Below are 16,948 nucleotides of genomic sequence, written 5' to 3' on the forward strand. Positions count from 1 at the left end.
GAAACAGAGGGAGAAACAGGGGCAGGTGAATTAACTCTGCTTACCCTTTTCTTTCTTTCTTTCTTTCTTTCTTTCTTTTTTAAAGTAGCTCTTTTAAAGCCATTAAGTTAATTTTGAGCTCAGAGTTTCCGCTAAATACTCCAAAAAAAGACAGAATAGTCCTGGTGTTTGGTACTGTTGTAAGCAAAGCAACAATCTGAAATAAGTATTTACAGCTGTAAAGTGGTTTAAAATGACACTTAATTTAGTTTTAACTTCATCCTTTTAACAATATCAGCTAGCTAAATGAAATTAGTTAAAACTGAATGAATAGAACCAGGTCAGAGTGTCTGACACGACTGTTTTCACTCCACCAAAAGTATAAAGTTCACTCTTACAGTGAGTCATGTCAGAGGAGGGGTTGAGGCTCTTTGTGCAGGGGTGTTTACATCTCTTATCCTGGACGTGGACCTCAATGATCTTTACTGCTGACACAAAACAAACCCGCCTTAGCTCAGCTCAAGAGCTACTCTCAGCTCTCTGAAGTGCTCCTCTTCATCTGCGGGAAAAAAAGCTTCATCTGTGTCTGGGTCTTCTCTCTTAAATTCCTTCTTTCACAGTATAAAGGTAGAGGGTACTTCTTATTCCTTGTAGTCAGCATCTGGCATGTAGACTACAGGAGTAGTTTTCAGCTTTTGAACCCCCAGAGTAACATGCTGGAGACCCTGGGAACACACGACTAGTCAAAACAGACAAAAAACTAATTAAAAGAGGGTCCCAGTTTAGCTGATTATTATAAAATTAATGTACCTTTGAGCACATATTGATTTGTTCCCTGAATGAATCCAGGGTTAGTCACCTCATTGGTTTTGTGGTAACAAAGACATGTAGAAAACAAATAACACATTTTCAATTTGCTTGGTTTATATAAAATTTAACACCTGTTTTTTGTGAATTTATACAACAATTGATGAAATATGCAATTGCTGATGGTTTTTGATTTTGAAAGAACCCCAGCTTTGGGAACCTTGGGCCACAGGCTTTCATTTTGAGGTTGGGTTCCTACAAGACTCCTTCAAGTACAAATAAAATAATAATAACTCCAGGGTGTCAGAAAATGACAACAAAGAGGCACAAAAGGCTGAAAAAAATCACATAAAATCCAAAGGTGACAAAAAATACTCAAAGAAATGTAAAATCCCACAAAGAGGTCAAAAAGGTCACAACCTTTTCTTTTTTCATCTCATGAAATGACAAACGTTGATCTCCTTCAGACAACTTTTCTATGTCTGTAGTGACTGAATCTTTTTCAAACCCAGGGAAAAAATAAAGACTGTAAAGACTTCAGAGTTTTATTATTCAAAAAATATTTAGGCAGTGCAGTCAAAACAAAGTCAAAGTACAGCGTGGACTTGAAGAATGGTATCAAAAGCACAAAAATACAAAGTAAACCTGAGTCTCAGTGAACTGAGTGAGACAATAAGACTGTAGTGTCTTTAGATGTTACAAAAGATCCTCTGAAATTGGCAATAACAAACCCTAAGTCATGGCACTTGTTTAAGTTCAGTCACACACTCAGCAGACTACGTATAAATACTCAGATATGATCATGCAAATGAGCAAAAACGTCCTGCAGCCGTACACATGTGAGCATTCTCAGGCGTTTCAGGCGTCATGTGGCTGATGGAAGAAGAGTTTAGCCTCTCCTGTGAAGCGACAGGACGGTTTGAAACATGCAGACTGGCAGTGTCGAAGAAACGTCGTCACACAATGAGAGCGCCTCTGCTCAGTGCGGCGCTCTGTCAAAGAAATACACCCAAACGTTAGAGACTTCGGAGCCATGCAGACGCTTGGTTAGGTGTTTATGGCACTTTCAGGAAATTCTGCAGCTTGAGCTGTGTTAGTGAAAGTGATTCAAGAAGGATTAACACATTCAGTGAGGGCAGTAGAAGCAGATGCAGAGATTATACTGCGTGTGTTAGAGTTATAGAAGATAATTCATGACACACTTCACAGATTCTCACTGAAGATGAGGTTGAACTAACGCAAAATTACAACAATTCAGTGCTGAGACAATTTTTTATGTACATTGCACAAGAAAGAGTCAGATTATATTCAAATGCTGTTTCAGATCAAAGCAGAAAACTGGCATTATTCTATTTTTAATCTTATTGTCATCAGATCTCATCGAAAGACCAAAACCAGAAACATCTCTCAGCCCTTTTAGGATGTACATCTTTTAAAATTGTTTGTAATTTCCACAGACATCACGCAAGTTTTTACCGGTTTTGGACTTTAACTTAGATTCTCTGACAATAAGCCAAATATAGAATATTCAGAGGCTCATCCTGACACTCTCCACAGGATGAAGAAGCTCTTTCCAGAAGAGCCGCAGAGGGAGGAAGTCCTTTTTCCTGCTACAAGTAACTCACCAGGTTGCGGCTCCTTTCTCTCTCCTCTCTCCCCGCCTGCAGAGTTTGGGACATCCCCTGGTCGGGGCGAGTGTAACAGAACGGCCTCATGCCGGGTTCTGTGGTCCTGTATCGCTCTGAGCGAGGAGGTTCTGCCGTGCGGTACCGCTCTGTGGTCTGCTCGCCCCTGCGGTACCGCTCAGCCTCCCACTCTGAATATGGAGGCAGACCATCCTCCTCCTCTGGGCGGTTGCTTGGCGAGCGGCTGTAGTAGCTATCACTGCCTTTCCCTCTGGAGCTGCCTTTGGAGGGAGTGTCACTGTCCTCGTCTGGGCGAGCACCACCTCTGTCCCCTCCCCGACCCCTCGCCTTGCTCTCCAGCACGCCATTGAGGAAGGTGTTGTCATATCCTTTGCTTTTGGGCGGTCGTGAGGGTCGATCACTGTCCCATGTGTCCCTTCGTTTCTGCAGAGGTGAAGGGCTGCGACGGTGCCATCCGTCGTCTTCCTCTCTGTAGAAACGCCTGGGGGGGCTGTAATCCCGCTCATAGTGGCGGTCTGGAGGTCCAGCCCTGCGACCGCGAGAGCCAAATGCCTGGGCGAACTCCTCCAGCTCATCTAGAGATCCAGTGCGTCCTCGGCTGCCCAACGTCTTTCTCTGAAGGTGCTCTGAGTGAGTGTTCCACCTACAGAGAGGAGGAGCAGACTCTTAATATAAAACATTAAATTTACAGCGGGGACAGATTTGGACTTCCTGCAGTCCACCTGTAATCATACCGTCTGTCCAGCTCATCGTCTGATTGGTTCCTTCTGTCCCGTCTCAGACGCCGGCTCTGTGCACGTGGCGCTGCTCTCGTCACTGTCAGGTCGTCAAGGTCAGCGATGGGGGGGAGCGCCTTCATCTGGACGGTCTGATAGGTGTGTCTGAAATCAGCTGTTCCTCCGTCGTGGAGAGAGCTGAGCTCTGAGATGCTACTGGCTGTTTGGACAGACGTGTTAGAGAAGAATGTTTTCTATTTCGATCATTGAGTGAATCCGTGGTATGTTTTGGTAAATTATTTGAGTAAAGTTGTTTCTTTTCGTCCAGCCTCTTTTCTCTGTGCTGACAGTTAGTTGTAATGAAATGGATGCAGGGTTAGATGAAAACTAACACTTGTTAAGTTGAAAAGATTGTGCATGCACACAAAAAACAAGAAAACACACAGGAAGAAACAGACGTCCAGCCTCACAGATCACAGTAACTACCTGCCCTACACTGTGCCGGCTTACGTTGGAAAGCAGCCGTCTTGACAGAAGGAAGCTGAGCCAGCTGCTTCTCTATGTAGTACACAACTTTCATTGAGTCGTGGTTGGGACTGGCTTTCAGACGATACCCACTGCGCACTGTGGATGTGGACACATACACACACAGAAGCACAAATGCAGCACATAGACACACAAGGACATGGCCGTGCAAGCAGGAAGTGTGTCCAGACGTTTTGACCGGTCTAACTAGAGTGATGGCTTTACAGAGGTGTGGAAACGCAAAACAATCAGGCTTTATTTACTCTTTCTGTCTGCACTAAGTTACTTTAAAGCCACTGTAAGCAATTTTTTTCTTTTAACATTTTTTTTTGCAACTGATAGTAATAGATACTGATGCATCTCTGTGATGTACAAAAGCTAACGAGACAATTAGTAAAAGAAATACAAACAATTAAAACAGCAAGATGTGCAGCAAGACCAGAGACGATGCACATCCTGACAGTAGTCCTGCCTCTAAATAGCCAATCATATGTCAGGATTTTTGGATAGGAATAGTCCTGATTAGCCCCTTTGAACACATGCCTGCATGCCCGGACAAACACACACGTGGTATTTCACAAAGCAGAAAACTAACAACCAGACCCCAGCAGTGTTAGGCTTAGTATCAGATAATAAACATGCATGTTTGATGTGAGCATGAGGGATGAAAAATGTAACATGTGTTAGTTAAGAGAGTTTCTGTGATGGCGAACTGATGCTCTGACAGGAACATGAGTAAAAACTTCTGGAGTTTAATTATTTCATCCAAAAACAGGTGGATAAAAGTTTTCTCCTTGGTAATTTAAAGTAGTTCTGTTGTAATAACTTGGTAAAAGAGGCTCAAAATAGTTTGGAAAACTTTTCACAGTTTTTCAGTGGTTATACAGGATGAAGTGTTTGTCTACCCCTTCTTTAAATAGGATTAAAAGCAAAATCAGGTAGTAGTATAAATAAAAGGGGTTTTCACACTAGTCTGCTTGAAAAGAACCAAAAATGTTGCAACACAAGCGCTAAAAATGTGCAAAGGCATTTTTTTCATTCCTGCTTTTAATCCTCCTCAGTGCATAAGGAGTCGGTGTTCTTCAGCACCTTGTGGCTGAAATGAGCACTACAACGCTGACCCTTTGTGTACATGCTGATTTTTTGTCTTTACTTTTTCATTACATATTTTGCAGATTGAAAAAACGACGGTAACATTCCCAGCCTGTTTTCTTAGACACAGGAGAAATAAATGAAAATATCTGTCCCATGTTTCTTTCTGACTCCTTTCTCGGGCTTCGACAGAGAATAAAATAAGCTGTTTAAAATCTCAACTGTTTGTAAAATCTCACCTCCAGCCAGATTATTCTCCACTGAAGGGATTGAAGCAACTTTGGGCTCCACATGAGACTGGGGAGCAAGAGGAACCACCGAGGGGACACCAGGAATGTAGTAGGGATACACAGGAACCGGAGCAGGCGGCCCTCTCTTTGCCATCTTCCCTGCCTCGTATACTGAAGACAACAAAACAAACCTTTAAAGTGTGATATTTACATATAACAGACTAATTTCTTCAAAGTGTTGTGTGTCTCACAGTGTCGGGGACAGCAGCAGGTTTCAGGACAGCAGCAGCAGCGGACGTAGCAGCAGCAGGAGTGAGGACAACACTGGCACCAGCAGATCCCCAAGAACAGCAGGAACAGCACGCTGCCGAGGACGACGGAGCCAACAAACGCCCACTCTGAAATGTAAACACACACACACACACACGCATTTCAATTTGAAGCAATGATCATTGATTTCAGACATTTCAATCTCATTTTCTGAGGTTTTATATCAAGTGATTTAAACGCAACCTTAGTTTTGTTCATTCTTATCCAGCAGGCACTACTTCTGTAAAAGTGAGGCTTAAGTAGTTATAAACTCTACATTTCTTTATTAAACTACTTGTTCTGTGTCTCTCTAAATGATGCTTCCATAGAGCTCCTAAAAAGGAAACTTGATGTGAACTCTTGGGAACCAGGAATGACTCTTATCCTTCATCACATCTCTAAAGCATCCAAACCCTAAAGACACACTTCCTCAGGGTGTGCCAAAGACTGAAAACACTCTAAACAGTCACTGTGGCTGCATACAGACCCTATAACCCCTGGAGAATCCAGCTCATTAGCACGGGGAAGAACTTAATGCGTTGTTTTTCTCTCAGGCAGTTTAATATCTTTGTTTTGTTTCAGGTGCAGTAGGATTGTTAGTGGAGGAAAGTTTTGATTGGTTAGTGAAAATTAAACTTGAAGAAGCCAGAAGATGCCAGGCGGTGGGACTAAGTGCAGGTGATGGGCCGTACCTGGCATTATCTCCACATCAAACTCAGGTAGGAGGTCGTCCGGCTGACCTGTCCGGCCTGCAGAGAGAGGGAGAGCACAGGTGAAGGACGGCAGAGGAAGCAGGAAGCGAGAGCCCAGAAGTTAAAGGTCAGGTGAATTAGAGCGAATAAAATGGTAGCAGAGAGAATACTGGTGTGAAATATTAACCTGTAAACATGGGTATGGGTCAGCATAGTGAGGGGTCAGAGGTCAAAATACACTTAACTCTGAATCTAAGATTAGCAGGAGGCTGAGTGTACCACATTTCAGTTTTGTTACAAGTTACTGACAAGTCCTCAGCCAGGCAGCGTGAGAGGAGGAAGAGGGGGGCTGTGGAAACTGGGGCACATAACGATTCTGGGGCAACTATTTACCATGGGAACTCATCATAAAGAGGCTGTACGGTGGTGAAACAGTGAGGCTTTGTGCTCAAAAACAGAGAGGCTGAACATCCTGGGTGTGAGTACCTTTATTGTAAAATACTGAAGGGCAAACAGCTGCAGGTGGTGGTGTTTTCATCAGGCTTAAAGTGAGGTGTACCGACTATAATTACAGTAAAGAGCCACTGATCTGTCTGCAGGGATAGACTAAACACCCACAGACTGCTGAGTTGGCAGTTACTGTGGAGCAGGGAGAGAAAACACACAGTGTAGCCTCCCCACCTGATAAAAAGTAATCTTGGTGCCCTGACCTGGCACACACTCATCTACATACCATGAAGCTCAGTAACACTGAGTAACCTGAGAGAGCCGCGGAGCTATGCAGGCCTGAGAGGGAGGGAGGGAGGGAGGCAGGAGGTGCAGGAGGAGATTTTGCAATACAGAAAGCGTAAAGAGGAGGGAAGAGAGTGAACACAGGAGAGAAAACTAAACCAGATAAAGGAGGTGATGAGAAGAGAAACAGAAACACTGAGAAATTTAGAGAAATCACATTTTTGTAGGTGTTAGTGAGAAGACTGAGGCCTCCTTTCTAGACAGTCAAGATTGATTGACTCCTCTTAATCCAGCTTTATATGCCAGCTGTTTATGGAGGAGAACAACTTTAAACCAGCTTTTTTTGTCAGCCCAGATTGCAAAAAGCTGAGCTTGGCTTTAGAGCCAGATTGGGATCTGGTTTAAGTGTTTGGAGGCAAGTTTGTCTAACATTAAAATTTCAGTAAATTTCAGGAAAGCTTCCTGAAAATTGGGTTGTTAATTTAGGAATAATATTAATTTTCTGGGTTTTGTTACTGTCAGTTGAATGATTTTTTTAAATATTCCCAGGAAATTTTCTCACCTAAATTTTGGAAATATTTGTTTTTTCTTCTTTTTTTTGTTTTCTTCTTGATGTCAACAATAACAACAAAGCTTTGGACATGTTCGCATGCATGTCTGCTTCTAACAAACCAAAATGATTAATATTTTTACAATTGGATGACTAGGTAAAGGAAATTCATATACATTCCTGAAAACTTCCATTAAAGTTTACAACTTATATTTCCCAACTGCAAAAACTGAAGTGTAAGCAAGTCTTTATGTCTTAGTTTGGGTAAAAATTAGTCTCACTGGAGTAATTTGAACCACACTCATCTGAGAAGTCTGGGAAAATATCTTATTGAGAATCATTAAAATACAAAAAAAAACAAAAAAATCTTCCAAATGCTCGATAAGAATAATGACTTCAAATATGCATTTAAACAAGTAGCTTTTTTTTTTCTTTTTTCAAGCAATTCAGGCATCATTTTTGTCTTTAAATATCTTCAATGAAGTCTAATAACAACAATTTTACTAAAAATCAGACCTTAACACTTGCTTAGATTTCAATTCTTACAGTGTCGATACTCAGCTTCATAAGTGAAGAATTTTGCAAAATATTTTGCCTCCTTTTTGGACAGAAATTCTGAAAATATCAGTCTAAAATTCTAAGTTGTATCTTGTTTGTCAAGAAGCTTAAAATCCTCACACATCCTGCTGTAAAACTGAACCCAGTCTTGTTTTCCTGACACATTGGAGCCCCCCTCCTCTGTCCTGTGAGCTGACTATAATCAGATTAGAGCTCAGCAGAGGAAAGCTGAATGAGCAGATCGCTGTTCTCAAAACTTAAAGGGAAGAAACCATTTTGTATCTATGCTCACGGAGGGCTCATGTTTTTGCTCGTGTTTAACCTCCTTCTTTTCTTTTTTACTTCTCTCTCTTCTTGTCTGCAGCTGCGGCAGCCTTTAACATACCCTGGCCTCCTCTGGGTTGCCATGCTAACAGCTCGAGGAGTGGCTTTAGAGACAAAAGCTTTGACCAAATGATGTATTCATGACACAAAACAAAGACAACATGAAATAAAACACCAGAATCTGTGCAGATGATCATATCATTACTTATAAATGTGCTTCAGTCACACTCCAGACAAATGAGTGTTCATATGAAGTGAGACACAGCGAGGTTGTTTCCACAGAGGCTGTCGTAAAAACACTTTGGAAGTCAGAGACAAAGAGTCTTTTTACTGAAACTTTTACAGTGTGTAAAAACACCCTTCACCTTTCACTCTTTAGTGAAAAACTGGAGGCTTACCCAGCACCAGTAACTCCAGCTGGTCTTCATTCTTCCCCACCAGATCATCAGCAACCACAACTTTGCAGAAATACACTCCACTGTCGCCCCACTGCAGCTCCCCGATACGCAGGTCTGCTTCTGCACAGAGACAGGAACAAGGCAAGAGGTGAGAGGTCAAATGATGCATCACTTACCAAGATGTAGATTGAATAGAGGACAGCTGTTTGGTCCTGATAAGACATGAGGTTTCACAGGGAGTCAGACATGAATAGGAGCGGGAGGTGTGTGTGTGTGTGTGTGTGTGTGTGTGTGTGTGTGTGTGTGTGTGTGTGTGTGTGTGTGTGTTTGTTTCTCTCCTCTATTGTAAGATAAAGACAAAGGAGCTGGACTTAAACAGCTGCATTGTGTACTTGTGACCTTACTGTTTATGATGCTGATGTCTCTGCCTTTGTAGTGCTCAGCCAGCGTCATAGAGCTTCCCTGTGCTGAAGCCACAACCCGCACCGTGCGCCCGCTATCCGAGCACTCAAGGTGGGATTTGGCGCCCAACTCCGAAGCCTGGACGGCCAGACTCCCTGGCAGGGTGAAGGACTCTTTGGTGCGGTCTCGACAGTAGGACTTGTACCACCACTGAACCACAGGGGCCTGAGAAGAGGGCGTGTGGTACTGACAGGGGAGGACAACAGACTGGAAGAGCATCGCGAGGCGCTGCTTATCCCGCACTGTGACTTGTACGCCATCACACACACACACTGAAAAACACAACAGAGACAAGAAACAGGGGTGAGATATGTCCCTGAACATGTTGGACAGACTTTTGTAGAGCTTCGTTACTTTTAGCTGACTAAACCAAAGATAATAGTTTCTGGATGGAGTCAGAAAAAAACAGGAAGAGGATGCAGAAACAGCTGAGCCTCCTCTTTGTCTAAAGACAAAACCTGGGAGATCCTCAGCATCATACTGGAAAAAAGACAGAGATATGTTGTGTGGGGGCTCCTCCGCGGCTCCATGCCAGGGTCAGGGAGGTCAAATTCCAGTCTGTGTAAGTGTTTGTGTGTGTGTGCGTGTGTGTGTGTGTGTGCGGGGGAGGCCTGTGGAGAGGCAGGGGGTTGTCATCACACAGGGAGGGGATGGAGAGCACAGGGTGCTTTCTGCGAGTCATATTAAGTCGAGGTGGGGCAGGAACTCCCGCTAAACATTTCCCAGCAGACAGGAAATCAACACAAAAGCCTGGAGCATGATTTTCCCGAAGAACGTTTAAAGTTTTTATCTTAGATATTTCCTTCTACGAGCATCATGCGGCTATTTTCCAGACCACCTTAAGGACCAGGACTTTGAGACAGCTTTGGATCATTCAAAATTGGGCATTTTTTCATAATTGATTAAGCATTTTGTTTATATATCATTTGAAAATGTGGAATGCAATAAATATTTTTTATTTCATCCTTTTACAGTTAAAATTTTAAAATTCCTATTTAAATACAACAACCTCGGAGGTTGAATCTCAAGAGGCGCATTCAGATCAATAGTTTCTCTATTTTTGGTGCAGTCATCATCGTGGTGTTTAGATTCAATGACTGATACAGCACAAACAAAAGAGGAGGAGCGATAGAGCCCCTGAATTTCTCCCACGACGGAGCCCTGGTTATCCTTTTGTTTCCTTTTTCATGGACCAGTCCATTGTGGGGCCGAGCTAAAGCCCCCCTCCTCTGTCCAACTTGAGGAGCAGAGAGGGGGAGGAGGTCACAAACCCCCCAACCAATGAGAGCATCCGCTTTCATCCAGCTGGTTGGAAACAGACCAATTGATTCAAACCAAACCGTTAGCCGTGGATACCCTCAGTTTGAGGTGAGGACAAACAAACATGTTACTATTGTTCACACAGGGTCTGCATCAGGTGTGACTCACTGTATTGAAATGAACAGGTTGCACAGAGGACACGGTCTCCTCCTCCACCTGCACACACACCTCCCTGTCAGATTACTCAGTCTTGTATTAAAATAACGTGTGGTCGAGGCTGTTTTCCAGGTCAAAGTTCTGCAGCAGGACGCTGCATGTTTCCTGAACGCAGTCCGGCTTCTTTCCTCTCCAGAGCTGTCACATTTCCTGCTTTTACTGTGTCCTAAAGTCCTTAAGTTTGACTCGGCAGGCCAGCAAAATATAACTCTGATAGGGCTGAATACAGCCTGATAACAGCTTTAATACAACTTTACCAAACACACAGGAAGTTTGAGATAGGAGACTTGACTTTTCAGGCCACAGGTGTTTTCCAAATGGCCTGGAGGCCTGATGTGCAGTGTAGTCCCAACTCTTCAGTAGCATGGCTGTAGTTTAACCCTGTAACTGTCATTTGAATCCAGTTTGGATGAATGTTCTTGTTATACTCCAAACCAAGTAGTTTTATTGAGACTGTACTGTCATAAGTAAAGTTTCTGTTTTATACCCGTTTGCATCATGTGAATAAGTCTTATCTTCCCTTACCTAGAACAAAGTGACGATATCAAGCTTAAAGATGACAAAATAAGCCTCACAACTTTGAATTTGATGATCTTAGGCCATATAAAAGTCCAGATCTGTAATTAATTTCGAACAAAAATCTCTTACATTTATTTTTTCAGCTATGTTTTGTACTGTAGCTACACCTGAAGAGCAGTTACCGTTTTTAAAAACACACATCATACTTTGGTATAGTACAGAAGAAAGAGAGAAAGACAGAACGGTCTCTGAAAAAGCTTATTTTTGCGTATTTAAAGAGTTACAGCGTTTGTTTTTCAAAGAATTAACAAAATACTGAACACCCCACACTTTAGAGCACATTATTGGTTAAGTGTTTGAAAAAATGTAAAATAACCCTCTTTTCGCTCGGCTGAGGCAGAGGTAATGTCTGAGCCTCCTATAATCACAAGTTTACATGGATCAACCTGTTGCGCCCTCGTCGTAAATAGACGCTTTACGCCAAACAGACACATTCACAGGAAGAGAATAAGACTCACCAGCTGCTCCCAGGAAAATAAACAGCAGGTAAAAGTTCATCCTACAGTCCGTTTTCACAGTTAAGTGCACTTTATCCGCATGTTGCCTTCCGTCGTCCGCTAACTGCTAACAGAGCTCCAGACTGCTGCGAGTAACGGGACTGTACCACTTCACATAGAGGTGAGCCCGGCCCCAGCAGAGCACTGCGCCAACATAATTACTGCTCTAATAATTGCTTCCCTGAGGGAAAAAAAACACAAGTTTGCTGCAGATTTTCTTTAATTCTATCTCCCGGGCCCTGGTTGTGTGTGACCTGCTGCGGGTGCAGCAGCAGAGTGTGCCGGGCAGAGAGAGAGGTCTGCCCGGTGGAGGTGGAGGGAGGAGGGGGGCAGCTCCTGATGAAACCAGGTCAGGGTGGGATCTGGGTTTTTCAGGAATTTTACTGTCCACGGGCAAAGTGTTTTGTACTTACAAAGCTACTACAGTATAACAGCTGTTAACACAGTTGCAAGTACAAGTCCTCAGGCACACCTCATGACGTTCTTAATCTGAAATTACATGAACAAACATAAATTCAAAGCCACAGGGTCTCAATTTAAAGTCATTAATCTATTTGTACTTTTTATGAAATGCAATAAATTTCTTTTCATTTATGCTTTAAGAAAACAGTAGAGGCCCTGTAAGTCATGACAAAATACAGGGTATTCTCTCCAGTTCCTCGAGATATCAAATATTGTTGCCCAGTGATATTTAACTCGTTATTATGGGAAAAACAAACACATTTTTCAGAGGTGTACCCGAGATTTTCTGTGGTGCAACTTCTTAAAAAAAAGACAAAGAAACAAAACTAAGCTTCACCAACCTCACTCATGTTGGCAGATACAGGAAGGCAGCTTTGCACGCCATCTTCTGGCAAATGATAGCTATCAGCCAACTGATTTTATCTCTAGACTGTCAGAAAATGATATTGTTTCGGGTAAAACAACTGTTTTCTTGACATATTGGGAAAAAGAACTTGAGAAAACAAGTACATTTAACTTGCTGTCAAGAAATTCAAAATAATAATAATAATAATAATAATAATAATAATAATAATAATAATAATAATAAAGGGTTTAATTGTGACCTATTAGGACTTCCGTAGAAAACCCAGGAATAGCAGGGTTCACTGTGTAAACTGAGTCAAGTGTTGCTGATTTGTGCAGGGATGGAACTTCTTATAACTTTTATTCTGTATGCAGGCCCATAAAGGTTATGATTTAGTATATTTTTTCATGTTTTCCTGAGATCTTCACTAACTTTTCTGTTAGCTCAAGAAAACAAGACATATAAATGAAAATGTAATTAGTACAAGCAGAAAGTTGCATAAATAACAAATACTTAATAGATTTTTCACTCAGTAATTAAATTGGCAGACTTTCAGACCAGTTTTCTTTACCTTGCTCCATATGCAAAAGGTTAAACTCCTACATTTTAGAGAATTGTTAACTCAGACAGAATCACAACTAATAGGTTTAGAGAATTTATTTATTATAAATTCAAGAAGGTTTGTTGTACTTGTACACAAACAAGTATGCACACAGTACTCATGCACGTGTAAAAAAAAAGGCAGTGTGTTACCAAAATTGCAAGGGTAAAAAAATGTTTGAAAAAAATTCAATTTTGACAGTGTTCAACTTTCAGTAACACAAATTATTCAAAATCATTTCTTTAGCTATCATCAATGTAATCAATGTGACCACGACTGCCACCATAATGGTCACGTTGGTCATAAAGGTGGTCATGACTGCCTCGATAGTGATCACGACGATCATCAAGCCGATCCCGACTTCCTCTGTAAGTATCGCGTTGATCATCGAGCCGATCCCGACTTCCTCTGTAAGTATCGCGTTGATCATCGAGCCGATCCCGACTTCCTCTGTAAGTATCGCGTTGATCATCGAGCCGATCCCGACTTCCTCTGTAATGGTCTTGTCGATCATCAAGCCGATCCCGACTTCCTCTGTAATGGTCTTGTCGATCATCAAGCCGCTCTCGACTTCCTCTGTAAGTATCCCGCTGATCGTTAAGCTGATCTCGGCTACCTCGATACTGACGCTGAGAGTCAACATCACTGCCCTTGCCATCATGCCTTCCTTTACCGCCATAACTATTGTAACGATCATCCTCAGGCTTCGGCTCAGCTGCTTCTGCGCTGTAGTTACTTCTCGGTACAACATCTTTGTCTTCATCCTTGTTCTGTTTGGTATTGGATTTGTCGTCTTCTGGAGCATCTTTGTCCAAAGGCGTCATTTCTTGAGGGGAACTTTGACAAACAAAAGGAAGATTCAAAACCATTAAAATCATTCTTGGTGGTGATTGCACTGGCAGAAGCCTTCTGGGTGTATCTTTCATACCCTTCAGCTGGCTCCTCATTTTTGCCTTTTCTGCAGCAGCAACAGTAGACAACAATTCCCAGAACCACAACGCCTGCCACGGCTGCTCCAATTATGATTGCAGTGGATCCAAGGTTCATGCTCCCTAAAAGAAAAATTGTTTGTTTTAGTCAGCTGATGAAATGAAACACCTCAAATCAACCACTCACTTGTTGGCTATTGATCACTCCTTCACACTATCAAAAACACTCACCTGGCTGTACACTCAAGGTAAGGTTGCAGCTGGCTGAGCCAATTCGATTTGTGGATGAGCAAATGTAGAAGCCGGACATTTCTTTTGAGACGTTAAAGAGAGATACCACTCCATCCTCTGTGACATAATAACAGAGTAAGAGTTAACACAGGTATAGAGGTATTAGAGTCACAGCCTGATAATTGAAATGCATACTCTCAGTTGTCTTTGGAGGAAAGTTTCTGGGGTTGTTTTCAACACTGTAGCTCGACCATTTATAGGACGGTTGTGGTGATCCCTCCTCTGACATGCAGGTGAGGCTAATGTTGTGCCCGTACTCTGCTGTACCCTGGATCCTACAGACTGGCTTTGAAGGGGGAACTGGAACAAATCATTAAAAATGTTTTTGGTTACAGCAGAACTTTATGTGGAAATGATTTCACACACACTGTTGATTTAAGTCTCACCAAGCACCAAAAGGGAAGTCGTGGCAGCAGGTGTTCCCTCGTCATCATTTGGGATCTTGACAGTGCATTGGAACTGTCGGCTGTCCTGCATGGTCACCTCTGTTAAACGTAGAGTGCTCACTGTCCTGTCTACGTCAACTGTCATAAAGGCTCGGCCTTCGTACGCCGGGGAAATGTCAATTGGGTTGTTTGTAAAGAAGGTTGCCACAGTTTTCTGGAGGATATAGACAAATAGTTGTACAAAATAAGCGACCGGTATGATATCATGATGAAGCATGATTCATTTAGTATATGGATTAGAAGATTATCTGTTGCACCCTTAAAACTTTATTTCAGATCACAAAAGCCTTGGTTTCATTTTCTTTGTGAACAACGGTTGGTTACGTGGTCATTCAAAATCAACTGGACAAAGGTCAACAAGAAGAAGGTGAAAGCTTTGGTATCACATTCAGTAAAAGCACAAGTGAGAAAACTTTCATAAAGTAGACCTCACTATTTTGCACCTAAAAAAACCACTGAAACATATTTAGTTTACTTTCTCACCGTTGGCTCACCAGCTTGATCCGGGGAAGCATCCCATGAGAGGACGAGTGCATTGAATGGTCGTGCTGGTGTGAATAAACATGTTAAAGTGATTTCACCTCCTTTTTCCACCTCGTACTCTTCCTGTTCAATAGAAACCTGGATGGCACTGCAGCAGGAAAGCACTGGAATAATAAAGAGGGATAAATTATGGGAAATGATCAATAAATATCTGTATCAAAGTTGCATATTTGGTGTATAACCTGCAAAAAGACACTGCTTTTAGCAGTGCAACTTAAATAGTGAGCTGAATTCATAGGTTTGTTGGAAATCCTGCTTCAAGCAAGAAGTTGGATTAATGATTAACTCAGGTGATAATACCACAAAGGTGTGGCAGTCGATCACTGAAAAAAAAAAGAACAAAAGCGTAAGTTGTACCTGTAAGGACCAGAAATAACTCTCCACATCTGAGCGTCATCTTTGTTGTTGTTTCTAAAAAATAATTAGAAAATCCAGAGGTTATAAAATCTGAAACTGATGCTTCACAGAGTCTAAGAGCCAGAGCCCGCCTTAACCTTCAGGGTGAACTCCCAGTTATGGAGAAGTCGTCTCTTCCAGGTAATAAGTCAACAGTGTGAGGTCACATGTCAGCAGAGGACCAATCGTTGACCCATTTCATTTTAAGTTAACCTGTGCATTGAAGGTGTGAGGAGGAGGTCCATGAAAGGAAAGGTTGGAATAGTAGAATAACCAAAGGAGAGAGAAGACAGGAGAAGAATTAGACAGTCAAAGATCTCTGAAAGACAATAACTTTAAGACATTTACTTATGGATCATTGCAAAGACTCATGACTCAGGCGACGGATCAACAGCCCTCAAAGTTAAATTGAACATCCATTTCTCTTGTTGTACTCGGGTTGACCTGCAGGCTGCAGTGTTGCACAGACATTGACACTGTGTTTGATGAAAATGTGTAAATTTACAAACATACAATATTAACTTCACCTCTGCACCTGTTTCATTTTACAGAGCATTAAACTGAACCTCATATGCAAAATGTTTGAGCTGCAACTCCTCCTTGTATTGTTTCGATTTCTGATTTGTCTTTTTTAAGCTCTTTGGTATTCAGCAGAGAGAGAGGACACTTTGCAGACAGAGTGCTCTTTCAGAGGCTTTGGTGGAATGAGGTTACAGATTCAAGCTTGAGTCTGGACAATGATGCATCCCTATGTGGCCCAACAAGCCAGCTGTGGAGAAGTATTTAGGCTTAGATAGGTTTTATGTTGAGACACATGATGGACTAAGCACTTGAACTCAACTGCTTAACTTTTACAGCAGTTAAGAAAGAACTATTTTATTCAACGTGCTTACAATCCTCCAAAGTAAAGAAGAATAAAAAGCTAGACTAACTTATTTGTGATGCAGACAGAGATCTTCTCCTGTGACTTTCATATTGATTTTTTTACCTCATTGTCAATTCCAACTTCACAATCATTTAGCAGCAGTTTTTGTTAAAGATATTTGATGTTTAGAATCAAAACACTGCTGTTAGAGACTCCTTTCTTACAATGTTTTTAATTTGAGGGGCCTTAAAATGATAAAGAAAGAAATCAGACGTTCACCACATTCTACAGTTTATACGTATTATAGTTTATAAGATCAGGAACTAGTACCATTTGAAAATGTCACGGTAAACACATGAAAAAATATCCATACTTTTATTGTTTCTAAGACTTTCCGGGGCAGTCTTGAAACTTTTTTATTTAAGGTACTCAACCTGACTTTTCCTGTCTTTAGATTCACGTATGTCTACTTGTGATATTTTTTTCTGTAACTTTAA

At 41.8% G+C, this 16,948-nt stretch overlaps 2 protein-coding genes across 3 annotated transcripts; both read right to left on the reverse strand.

Moving 5' to 3' along the window:
• Window positions 1–1,357: 1,357 nt before the first annotated feature.
• LOC141808804 (immunoglobulin-like domain-containing receptor 2) lies at window positions 1,358–11,830 on the reverse strand. Of its 2 annotated transcripts, XM_074695523.1 has the most exons (9): window positions 11,534–11,830; window positions 8,963–9,292; window positions 8,559–8,678; window positions 5,997–6,053; window positions 5,247–5,393; window positions 5,005–5,166; window positions 3,167–3,368; window positions 2,412–3,075; window positions 1,358–1,778 (listed from the first exon to the last, which is right to left on the reverse strand). In XM_074695523.1, exons 1-9 carry the CDS (start codon window positions 11,571–11,573, stop codon window positions 1,743–1,745), a joined length of 1,758 nt encoding a protein of 585 aa, XP_074551624.1. In that variant the 5' UTR covers window positions 11,574–11,830; the 3' UTR covers window positions 1,358–1,742. The 2 variants fall into 2 exon arrangements, with proteins under 2 accessions (XP_074551624.1, XP_074551625.1); XM_074695524.1 differs by lacking the exon at window positions 5,997–6,053.
• A 1,393-nt stretch (window positions 11,831–13,223) lies between these two features.
• Window positions 13,224–15,587, reverse strand: LOC141808662 (V-set and immunoglobulin domain-containing protein 2-like). The gene is made up of 7 exons (XM_074695335.1): window positions 15,548–15,587; window positions 15,131–15,294; window positions 14,588–14,801; window positions 14,337–14,501; window positions 14,142–14,258; window positions 13,910–14,033; window positions 13,224–13,818 (listed from the first exon to the last, which is right to left on the reverse strand). The coding sequence occupies exons 1-7, from the start codon at window positions 15,585–15,587 to the stop codon at window positions 13,224–13,226; spliced, it is 1,419 nt and encodes a 472-aa protein (XP_074551436.1).
• Between the last annotated feature and the right edge of the window lie 1,361 nt (window positions 15,588–16,948).

The sequence above is a fragment of the Halichoeres trimaculatus genome, unplaced genomic scaffold (assembly GCF_033239565.1).
Source record: "Halichoeres trimaculatus isolate MK-OKI-2021-1 unplaced genomic scaffold, fHalTri1.1 fHalTri1_scaffold_19, whole genome shotgun sequence".
Taxonomy (NCBI): Eukaryota; Metazoa; Chordata; class Actinopteri; order Labriformes; family Labridae; genus Halichoeres; species Halichoeres trimaculatus.

Coding starts and splice junctions, on each gene's coding strand:
- LOC141808804 (XM_074695523.1), bottom strand. CDS start 11,573: ATGAACTTTTACCTGCTGTTTATTTTCCTGGGAGCAGCTG. Junction 9,293..11,533: donor TATTTTCCTGGGAGCAGCTG/GTGAGTCTTATT, acceptor TGTGTTTTTCAG/TGTGTGTGTGTGATGGCGTA. Junction 5,167..5,246: donor CTGCTGCTGTCCCCGACACT/GTGAGACACACA, acceptor TGTTGTCTTCAG/TATACGAGGCAGGGAAGATG.
- LOC141808662 (XM_074695335.1), bottom strand. CDS start 15,587: ATGACGCTCAGATGTGGAGAGTTATTTCTGGTCCTTACAG. Junction 14,802..15,130: donor ATCAAGCTGGTGAGCCAACG/GTGAGAAAGTAA, acceptor TATATCCTCCAG/AAAACTGTGGCAACCTTCTT. Junction 14,259..14,336: donor TCCTCCAAAGACAACTGAGA/GTATGCATTTCA, acceptor ATTATGTCACAG/AGGATGGAGTGGTATCTCTC.